The sequence below is a fragment of the Condylura cristata genome, unplaced genomic scaffold, assembly GCF_000260355.1.
Source record: "Condylura cristata isolate star-nosed mole 26May11 unplaced genomic scaffold, ConCri1.0 scaffold00048, whole genome shotgun sequence".
In the NCBI taxonomy this organism is placed as follows: Eukaryota; Metazoa; Chordata; class Mammalia; order Eulipotyphla; family Talpidae; genus Condylura; species Condylura cristata.
This window is the reverse complement of record NW_004567149.1, coordinates 2,090,775-2,102,023: the sequence shown is the minus strand read 5'-3', so window position 1 is coordinate 2,102,023 and position 11,249 is coordinate 2,090,775. Positions and strand designations below refer to the sequence as shown.

Genomic DNA, 11,249 nt, shown 5'->3' with positions numbered 1-11,249 from the left:
AACCTCCAAACAGTTTTCCATAGTGGTTGTACTAGTTTGCATTCCCACCAGCAATGCAGGAGTTTAGTAGGTATTTTAATCAAAAGTTCTGCTAATGAAATCTTTTTCCTGAGTATCTACTGTGTACAGGACATTCAACTACGTGTACATAAGCTATCAAGTCAGTAAGATCTCAGATACACAGGGAAGGACTGGACACTTGTTTAAGAACTCAGTAAAGCAGGTCCCTGATGGGTAAGGTGTTATGGGGCGGGGAGGAGGGGGCATGGGAGAGCTTTATTGAAAGTCTCTGAAGGTTTCTGGAACCAGTGGTGAAATTAAATCCTGAAGTAATGTTTGAAATAGAATGATTTATAAATACCCTAAAACACACACAAGCATGAAAAGGTGCAGAGACAACTTTCCCAAGGCTAAAAAACCACCCACGCAGAAATACAGCCCTTGTTGGTAATGCACAGAGCTCACCACACTGATAGATATGTCCTCCCTTGCCTGATGAAGAATGGGAAGAATGTGTCATACACCTCATGGGCCCACCCAGTTCTCAGCTCATTTCTCTGTTCTTGCAGATACTCGAGCCAATGGGCAAAGAGATGGCCTGAGAGATTCTTGCCTTTGCATGATGAGGGAAGTCTGGGCCTGTCACTGCCTGGATCAGAACTGAATTGGGAGGAGTAAATAATGAGTACAAGAAAGGAAATGGGCTTTTGTATTATTCCGTTAATGGAATAATAATGTGATTCTTAACGTAGAGGAAAGTCATCTGTAACGTTTATTAAAATATGCTTTTCTAAAGAATGAATTACCAAAATATGACAGATAAAAATCAGTATAAATTTATGTAGGAAAAAAGTCCTTATGATCTGAGGACCGAGAAAAACTCCGTTTAACCGTTTAACTCCGTGTTTTACCTGCCACAAGAGGGCGCCTCGTGCCTCTGGTTGCTCACCACCACTTGGGGGCAAGTACCGAGGACTAGACCGAGTCTCAGTATCGAGAATCTAGTAGAAGGCAGATGGCCACTGATACCTGAGAGTTACTGAAGACAGTGAAAACGGAGTGACAAACAAGACACAAGTATATCCCAGTGGCTATCTTCCTGCTAAAAGACAGGCTAACGGCCATTGGGCTCCGAGTTTACAACTTTCAGAGCAGTAAAAACGAGAGGCACATAACAGAAAAGTTCTAAGGGACCTACTCAGCTGTTTGCACTTTCTGAGTCCCCGTCACTCTTAGCAGCCTCGCTTGTCGGACACGCGGGCTCTTTCCGCCACCCTCCCTCTGCCCTTCAATCTCCTTGGGAGGCTGCGCCCTTGCTGGAGAGACTCGTCCTCTGAGCGCAGCCAGTCGGCTCTAGTTCCTAAAGAATTACTTCCTATCATAGAAAGATGACCATAAAAGTGTCTTACAAGTTAGAGAGAGCCGAGATCATATCAGAAATTTCTTGAAATAAAATTCCCCAGCAGCCTGCCTGAGATGTCTCCTCCTGGTTCTTGTGAAACAATGAAGCACCAGAATTCGCATTTGCTGGCTCTGAGTTATCAAGTTTAGACGTTTATTGGGAGAATCAGAAAGTGCAGAGTGGGAAATAGTATCTCCAAGAATAGACGCAGCAAGACTAATTTTAACAAATTCAAGGAAGCAAACGCCTTACAGCAAGTGGGTTTCCGTAGTGTAGTGGTTATCACGTTCGCCTAACACGCGAAAGGTCCCCGGTTCGAAACCGGGCGGAAACACGGGTACTTTTATTTTCGTTTTTGTTCTTTTCCCCAAGTAGATCCTGCATTTATTGCACAAAATTTCTACTTGACTGTATTTTAAACACACCTCAAATCTTCACTTTCGCAGTCCTGGACCTTTTTCCTAAAAGACATCGGTTTATTTACTGATTTATTTTTCAAACATCTGTTCTTTTTTTAGTTTTCAAATTTTTTTATATTAATGTAACACTGGTTTACAACACTGTATGATTCAGAAATATAGACTGCCACCTGCTTACTTTTTTATTATACTAGTTTTTTGGTTTTTTTTTTTACATCATTTTGTGCCTTTTTCCATCTCAGTTGTAATCCCCTTGGGTTTCCCATCACCAATTCACCCACTGCCATCACAGTAGTCCAGGGTACTCCCCCCTTCCCCCCATTTTTTATCCCATTCCCCATTCCACCGCCGTAAAATGTCTCTGGTATACAGTTGTTCATTATTTTTTATTTATTTTATTTATTTATTTTTTGCCCCCTGGTCCTTTATGCTCCTGCTATAAGTGAAGCCATCGGTATTTTTCTTTTTCTCTCTGGCTTATTTCACTAAGCATGATCCTTTCCAGCTCCATCCATGTTGCTGCAAAAGGCATGAGTTTATCTTTTCTGATCGCTCAGTAATATTCCATTGTGTATATGTACCACACCTTTTTAAAACAGTCATGTACTTTTGGGCATTTGGGTTGATTCCATGTTTTCCTATTGTAAGTAAAGCAGCAATAGACATGGGGGTGCAGCCACCTGCTTACTGTTATGTTACTAACCCACATCCCCCAAACCACCAAGGCAGCCATAATCTTCCATAATCTTAGTCACCATTTTATCAAACGGTATTTGTTATTCAGGAAGAGATGTATAAAGCCAGGTATGGGAAAAGGGCCCGCAGCCTCTCTCCCCTCTCCGGAGCCAATCTACAGGCATCTCCACAAGTTCACCAACTGGAAAAGTTCTCCAAACCCGGACCTCTTGGGGTTTTACGGTGTGGGTGGGGTGTCACTTCCTCGGCATAGTGAATGCATCACTGGCCATTAGCAATTAGCTTTCCCTCTGTTCCCAGGAGAGACTCCACTAAGAAAACCCTGGAGGTTTATTTTATTTATTTTTTCAAACACGATGATCTGTATGGTTGCGTGGTTCCCCACCCCTGCTGGTTAGGTCGTTTTTTAAAGACTTTGGCCTTACCCCTGATAAAGTGAGAAGACGCTGGATTTTAAGCATTGAAGCGCCTGACATAACTCCAGTTTTTTTGTTTTGTTTTGCTTTTTTTTTTCTTCATAACTCCAGTTTTTTTAAAAGGTCCCTGTCCCAAGTCTGTGGAGAACATTTTGTATGGAAGGACAAAATGAAAGCTAAGCGATTTATTAAGTGCCTTTCATCATGCTACACATCAGTGAAGACTGACTTGGGCAGGATAGTGGCACTAGAGGTGGTGAGGAGTAGTCACAGTCTAGATATATTGTAAAGAGTGAGGGAGGAGAGATTCCTGAAAGTATAAGTGAGGTGTGAGAGAAACTGGAAATCAATGGCGACTAGAGATTTTTGGCTGAAAACATTGAAAAGATGGAATTGCCATTAGCTGAAATAGGGAAGATGGGTGTAACAGTTCTAACACAGAAAAACTGAGACTGGTGTTTTAGACATGCTAACTCAGATGTCAGCTCTGATAAGACTAAATTTCATTTTGTCCTAGAATTACATTTGCCATTTATTTTTCCATTTCTGAAATTCTTTATAATAATATGAACTTTACAACCACATTGCTTTTGTTTGGTTTTATTTACATATGTGTGTATTTGTTTTACAACCACATTTTGCCATTAATGGTGACTTTGGTAGACTTTGGTTGTTTTATATGGAAGTAGCAATCAGATCTGGCAAACAAAAGCCCAACATTTTAAAACACACTGATGATAAGGCTGCAACCACCTCACAAATGTGACTATTATGTGTTCAGAGTTGTTTTCAGTCCTGAAGGGGGGTTGGGGGACGGTGGGCAGGATCTGTCCTCCTGTACAGAAATTCTAGTGGAAACCAATTGCTAATTTAAATTTTTTGTTTGTTTGTTTTAAAGGAAAGAAAAATATGCTTGTGTATTCTGGTGAATATTTTAACAAAGAATTTTTATGTCTACAGCATTGAAAAATCAGCGCAGGGGAGGAGGAGGCAAACAGATAAATGAACCACGAAATGGCCACACGGAGATACCGTGGACTTGACTGTGGGAAAAGGATAAGAAACCTGATCCACAGACGGGCAGATGCACGTCTCCCCCTCCAATGTCATCTGTCCTCTTTATCCTCATTTTGTTTACTAAAACTTAAATTTGAGGATTTACATCACTTTCCTCCCCAGGGTGTTTTTTTCATCCCACATCCCCCTTTTAGGGAGGACAAAGAAGTTATTACTATTGAGTGAGCAAGACACGAAGTGCCTGCCTCACAAGTTCAATATGAAAAGGTAAACGTACTGGCCCGTACGGGGATCGAACCCGCGACCTTGGCGTTATTAGCACCACGCTCTAACCAACTGAGCTAACCGGCCACGTGTAAGTTGCTTTTTTTTTTTTCCCTTTGGAAAGTGGAAACTTTGTTGACTTTCCGGGTTTGTTTAAACAAGGAAAAATTTTCTTTCCCTTTCTAAAAGTGATTTTTCTGTTAGTTCCTTTTAACTACTAAGTAATGTTTCTTTGTCTCTTTTCATGTGTTTTCATTTCTCCTTCCAACATTCCCTCGAAAAGAAAATAAACAGGACTAGAATCTAACCCCGAGAGAGATGAATTTCTCCTCTTCCGCAGAAAATTAGACTCTCCAACTCGTCGACTCTGCCCTGAGAAACCACAGAACTATTCACAAAAGAAGCTTCCTTCTTCAGACCCCGGGAAGGATCTGGAAGGAGAGTAATTCAATTACTTTACAATTCCCCGACCTTTCAACTTGTGGGGGAACCTGGAATTTGAAGTCCACGAAACCTTAGTAAGATTCGAGTGAACGTCTTTTTGTGGGTGAGTAAAAGTGTTTGAAAAATGCACACTTGATACCCGGATATCAGTTCTAAAATTGATACAGATCAACTTCAAATAAAACCCATATGGGGGCTAATGATTAGAAATGGGTCACCTGCAGAGACCTGAACTCTTGCTCTTTCTTGGAATGTTTCTCTGTCTCCCCAAGAGTAAGATTACTTTGACTTCAACACTGCTGCATCAGACCACTGGAACCACTTCTTGAAACATTGCGAGTAGAAGCCCACCATCTTATGTGTCCCCATTTTGTGGCACCCACATTCCTGAATGTGGGGTCCCCAGCCCTCCTTGTTCTTGAGGCTATTGTTTTGGTGTCCTGAGTTCTTTGCTGGTCAGTAACACATGCAAACAGGCAGGCACCCTAAGCCCTGGTGAGGAACAGTACTAGGGAACCAGTATCTGCTGAAGACTGCAGGCAGGTACTATGGCTAGATTAGCAAGATCAGCTAAAATGTAAAGATTAACAGAAAGTTAGGTAAGAATAGAGGTAAAATGCTTTACTAGAGGCAACAATGGACCCCTCAGGCAATAGCCCCTGGTGGCTCCACCTTAGGTGGCTAGCATTCCCTAGGTGTTCACCCACCTTCTTTGAACTTGAAAATAAATGGGAGAATGCTTTTGAGTTGGGGCTACACATTACTCCCCAGTGTAGCCCCTCTGGGTTGCTTTCCAACCCGTTTGGACTTTGAGCAATCTCTCTCTTCTCTCTCCCCTGCCGCCTCCCCAACTCTGAGAGTCCACAGCTGAGGGATAGTAGCTACTACTCAGTCTGAAAGTTCATGGTAGCCAAAGCACATGGAAGTCATCCCCATCTATGCCTTTGGAAGTCAGAATTGAAATGCTTTGGAATTTGAGTGAGTGGAGAGAGAGCTATAGCTAAAATCTTAGCAATGCTAGGAAATCCATTAACCGTTCACATTAACAAGGCAAAGGAAATTTACCTATGAAATACAAGTTTATCCTAATTGGTGTAAAAAGACTTGTGAGGACATCTGTCGGGAACGGACATTCTCAGAGATTCCCCCAATAAATTCTATTTGAGGCAGTGTTAGACTGTGGTCACTTCACACATTCTATTTCATTCAAACATCACATTAGTAATTTCACTTAAGGGAGGCAAACCTCACCGGACTTGCAAGCAATCACCCTAACTACTCTATCGCTAACCCCTCTCGATGGCTCACAGTGACTTGTCCTCTCGGATGAGGTAAACACAGGAGTCGGCGGGGGAATGCAGCGGCATTCAGAAGCCTCAGGGTTACTTCATGGAGAATGAGGGTCTTCTGCAGCTTCGTCTCAGGTCTCTGGGCACGTTCGTTCACAGAGGTCTCGCCGTTCTGAGGGCGGTCGGAGCAAAGTCATTTGTCCGGACCTTCCAGCGGGCACCGTTGGGCGAGCTTCAAGCGGTCGCGAAGTGTTTTATACTCTAACTTTCCTATAACACTATACACTCCTTATCCACTCCTCCATACACACTTTGCATCATTTGTATATAAATATTCATACTCAGACATAAATATTCATAGGCAAATACTTCATTCCGGGACATTCCACTACATCACAGCCATTGCTATCATTATCACCGCAAATTCTCACGTCATTCTCTTGAAAGTGTCAAGGGACAGTATCGATGTGCCCCAACCACGCATTTGACTGCATCCTGTATACGTCACACTCCGGTCCACATCTAGTCCTCTTTCTAGGTCTGCTGGTCTCTCTGGGCGTTGGTCGAATGTCAAATTCGACCAGGAACCTTACAACCTCCCAAGTCATTTCTGATTGGTGGGGAAGTCTGAAGGTTATGCCCTTGGGAGGGGATCTGCTCAGCCACGGAGAAGACTTCAACTGGAAATATGAAAATAGAGCATACTTCTAACTATTCTAGGTAAACACTGTAGAGTAGAAAGACAGTGAGATGCATCAATTTAAAAGTCTTTCACCTCGCTACCTATCTGCTTAAAGCCAGTGAGCTAAGAATGGCTTTTACATTCTTTAATGATTAGAAAAACAAAGATAATACTTTGTATACTGGAAATTTTATGAAATCTAAATTTCAGTGACCTTGAATAAAGTTTTGGTGGAACACAAACAAAAATTTAAAAGTCCCTCAAAAAGTCAAATACCGCATGTAAAAGATTAGTCAACAATGGGATTTACATATTCAAGAGCTATAAATATGAGTGACCCAAAAAAGAAGTGTCACCCCCTCCTAGCCTCATGCTCCAGAACTCCCACACCTTGCTCCTCATTACCAGCTGTACCCCAGAGTTCTTGCCTTCACCTCACAAACTTTCCCCAGACAAGTTGCTGCCCAGGGCTGCTCCATTGGGTCCAAATCCTCCTCAGGTTACTTGGCAGGCACTAGGAAGATGCAGATCAGAAAATGAAGTTTATTGAATTCAAGTTCTTTTCATTATTGCCTGAGGTTCTGGAGAAAACCAGAGTTTTCTCTGGCCATAGCTTCATCTACAGGGGGTCGAGTTGAAGGGGAAAAAATTCAAACTCCCAAGGAAAGCACAAGGGAGGGGGGGGAGGTGGCGGACCTTTTGGGCTGTGTCACTTTAAACAAGAGTCCCCTCTCCTGTGGTGATCAGGGACGCAGGACCCTGGGGGTAGAGTTTAGAGGGAGAGCAAGAGACTGAGGGTCTGGAAACTGAGGGATGAAGGACTGCTGAAGGGTATTGAGGAGAAGGGGGAACAGGGGGCAAGAGGTGGTCCTGAGGTGAAGACTGAAGACCAGAAAAAAGAAAGCATAGAAGGGAGGGGAATCCGAGGTCAAGAGGGTGGAAGGACAGAGAAGGGAGACTAAGGCCTGTGAGAGGATGTTACGGAGGGGGTGGGGTGGGGGGGTGAGAAGACCAAGGGGCTGAGAGAGAAGAAATTGGATATTCAGGTGCCACCTCAGCAAGACTCTATAGACAGACTCTGGCGTCCCTGCCCCGCTTTACTGATTCCCACAGAAGCCTGACCTGTCCTGGGAGTGGTGGGGGTCTGAAAAGAAACCCGAGTGCCTGAAGTTAAAGCCTCACCAAGGGGACATGATAAAGGTCTTCAGCGAGTGGGAAGAAAAGAGCACCCAAGCTCCAGGCTCTCACAGAACCCTGGACAGCATGCCAGTCCGGTCTGCCCTGTGGCTGGGCCTCCTGCTCCTGGCTGCCCTCTGGGGATCCTCCACTCCAGGTAGGAGAGCTTAAGGGTCAGGGGGCCCTAAAGGGGCCTGGCCTGACTCCTGCCTCTCCATGCCCCACAGCTTCCCTTCTTAGGCGCCTTCGGGAGCACATCCAGCAGCTTCAGGAGAGCTCTGGCCTGGGGCTGAGCCCTGGGGCTGTGGCCCTCCCCAAAGAGAGGTGGCTGGAGCAGCCGCTGGATCCCTTCAACGCATCCGATGGAAGATCCTTCCTGCAGGTGAGGCCAAGAGAGCGTCCAGGTCCTACTCTGCCTTCTCCTGTCTCTTTTCTGTCCCACACCACAGCCCCTCCATCTCCCTGTCCCTCACTCTCACCTTATACCTATTGTCAGTATTCCTTGAGATCCTCAGCCTAACCCCTCTGTCCTCTGTCCTTTCCTGTCTCACTTCGGTCTCCCACTTTCTTTGACCCTCAGGACCTGTCTTTCAGGCTTTCCTTCTCTCTACTAGTCCCTCTCAGGATCTCTGTCCCTCAGTCCTTCCTTCTCTCTGTCCTTCAGAATGGACATTAAACCCACCACCAGGTCTCAGTGTATAGCAAAATTCAGTTCAGCTCTGGAAAAAGATCTGGCTCACAATAGGCACTTGAAGATTATTAATCGAATGAATGAACTAATTTACTGTTTTCCATTCTTTTTTGATCCACAGCCTCCAAAGGTCATCTTATTTAGACCATTCTCCTAAGTCACTGGACTCATTACTTGTTCCATAATCATTATTTCACTATCCAGCCAGTGTCCAGCATGTGGCTAGCCTCTATCCTTGACCTGAAGATAGGAGAGTGAAAAGGCAGACAAAAGTATCTGCCCTTGGAGATCTCATGTTCTAGACGAGGAGACAAAGAGAAGAGAAATGAACACACACACAAGTTTGCCTATTTTACACACTACTGAGTGCATTCGGATCCATTAGGTGACACTGGAACAAACAGAATCTGTCTGAGCCCTCACAGTGCATTTCTTCTTCCCCACCCCACCTCTCAGCGGTACTGGGTGAATGACCAGTATTGGGCCCGCCAGGATGGACCTGTGTTCCTGCACCTGGGGGGTGAGGGCAGCTTGGGGCCTGGCTCAGTGATGACAGGTGAGAAGCAAGAGTGGGGAAAGTCACACAGAGGAAGGAGGTGGGGAAGGGATGGGAGAGGGAGGAGCACATTACAGTTTTGCAGGGTTACAAGGCCTTACCCCAGCTCACCTCCACCCTGCCCTGCACTCTTCACAGGGCACCCCGCAGCGCTGGCCCCAGCTTTGGGGGCCCTGGTGATAGGCCTGGAGCACCGATTCTATGGCCTGAGTATACCTCCCGGGGGCCTGGACGTGGCCCAGCTCCGCTACTTGTCCAGTCGCCACGCGTGAGTGTGTGCAGGGAATGCGGGCGTCTGTGTCTGCATCTCTGTCTCCTCCACTGCCTTGAGCTTGAGTCCCTGGTTATATCTGTTGTATTCTTTCTCCTGCAGTATCTTTTTCTTTCTCTTTCTGTCTCTGGGTTCCTGTCCCTCCCTGTCTTTGGGTTATATGATAGTCTTCCCTCTTTCTGTTTCACTGGGCTCTACAGGCCCAGACTCCTGGTGTCTCTTACCTGGATTATGACCTTACTCTGTACCCTCCACTCTGGCCTCAGCATTTCTGTCCTTGACCCTTCAGCCTATTGTCCAAATGAAGCCAGATTGATGCATAAAACAGATTGCGACTCTCCCTATGCCTCTCATCTCAGAGTAAAGTCAACCATCTTTAGAGAAGCAACAAGGTCCAATAGGTTCTGGCTCCCCAGTTAAAATTCTCACCCTCTCTTTCTCACACTCATGGGGCTCCAGGCACTCAGGGGCCCCATGTAGATGCCTCCAGTCTTTGAACTCTTCTCTTTGCAGGGAGTAGACACCTGCAGATCATTTGAATGTCTCCTTCACTGCTTCCTCGGTGCCCCCTGCTCCATGAAGGGCCCCCACCGCCTCCTGCTTTGTGGTTCCCCACAGGACCTAGCTCTCCTTCTACTGGGTGGCTCTCTCTGCCTTTCTCTGCCTCATGCTCCAGCCCTGGATTTCCACCTATCCCTTTGCCTCTATGTTTCTCTCTCAATTTTCCACAGGTTACACAGTTTCTAACTCTTAATGATACAGCTAACAGGCAAACTATTTCAGAAAGCTTGGGGAGGAAAGTAATTTCTTAGGATGGAAAAGAGAATGTTAGACAAATCCCAACGTTTCATTTCCCCTGAGTCTCCTCTTCTAACCCACCGAGCATAGGTGACCTTTCCTTTTCTACAGTCGTTCTCTTGAACTGCCCCCACCATCTCCTTGTTTGTCCACTTCCACCTAAACTGCCGCGGAGATTTTTCCCCTCTACCACCTATCCTGAGGGGAAGGAGGGTGGAAGCTTTCCAGAGGCTCTTCCCTAGCCAAGGCAATGGATGCAGATCGGGCGCCCTCAGAAACACCTCGTGGGAAAGGAGCCCAGCTTCTGGCCAGACCCTCCTCCCTTCAAGTCACAGGATCTCCCCACCCCGCCCCACCCCCGGCGTGTAATGGGGGAGTCTTTAAAGATTCCCGGTGACGAGCACCGAGTGGGATCCCCCCACCACCCTTTGACCCCAGGCTGGCAGATGTGGCCTCCGCTCGCCTCGCACTTTCCCGCCTCTTCAACGTCTCCTCCTCCAGCCCCTGGATCTGCTTCGGAGGCTCCTATGCCGGCTCCTTGGCCGCCTGGGCCCGGCTGAAGGTTCCCGGGACTCCTCGGGGCGGGCAGGGGAGGGGGTGTCGGGCTACGGGGTCCCCTTCCCAATAAAAGGAACACCCCTATCAATACCCTCCCCACCCCGGCAACTCCAGCCTGGAGAAGTTTTCCTCAGGTTTTCTTCTCGAGACCCCGAGGCCAGAAGGCTTGCACTTGCCCGCAACCTCACAACCAATGACACAAGACGGGAAGATTTGGGGTCTCATCTCCCCGATCCCAGGCTGACGATTTCTCCTCCCTCAGTTCCCGCATCTCATTTTCGCCTCCGTCGCCTCTTCCGCTCCGGTGCGGGCGGTGCTGGATTTCTCCGAGTATAACGAGGTAAGGACTTGGGGGGGTCGGGGGGAGCCCCAGGGGCCAAATCCCTTGACACCATCCCCCTGACCCCCATTCCGACGACAGGTGGTGTCCCGCAGCCTCCGCAGCACGGCGATTGGCGGGTCCCGGGAGGTAGGGGCTCGGGTCGAAAGCGGGTAGAGCCCTAGGAAGGCGGAAAGAGCGACTCTGAAGCCCGCAGATGGCGGGGTCTGAGGGTCTCTGGGGCCCTGGAA

At 46.9% G+C, this 11,249-nt stretch overlaps 1 protein-coding gene and 2 non-coding genes across 3 annotated transcripts in view; 2 read left to right on the top strand and 1 right to left on the bottom strand.

Annotated features, from left to right (window-relative positions):
* Positions 1-1,663: 1,663 nt before the first annotated feature.
* TRNAV-AAC lies at positions 1,664-1,736 on the top strand. Its single transcript has one exon. It is a non-coding gene; the product is annotated as a tRNA-Val (tRNA).
* A 2,491-nt stretch (positions 1,737-4,227) lies between these two features.
* Positions 4,228-4,301, bottom strand: TRNAI-AAU. The gene has a single exon. It is a non-coding gene; the product is annotated as a tRNA-Ile (tRNA).
* A 3,591-nt stretch (positions 4,302-7,892) lies between these two features.
* Positions 7,893-11,249, top strand: part of PRSS16 (protease, serine, 16 (thymus)) — a 6,710-nt gene continuing 3,353 nt past the window's right edge. The window contains exons 1-7 of the mRNA XM_012734163.1: positions 7,893-7,962; positions 8,033-8,187; positions 8,953-9,052; positions 9,191-9,320; positions 10,560-10,683; positions 10,942-11,019; positions 11,101-11,148. Of these exons, the coding sequence (XP_012589617.1) occupies positions 7,893-7,962; positions 8,033-8,187; positions 8,953-9,052; positions 9,191-9,320; positions 10,560-10,683; positions 10,942-11,019; positions 11,101-11,148 (705 nt within the window). The remainder of the gene's footprint in view (positions 7,963-8,032; positions 8,188-8,952; positions 9,053-9,190; positions 9,321-10,559; positions 10,684-10,941; positions 11,020-11,100; positions 11,149-11,249) is intronic.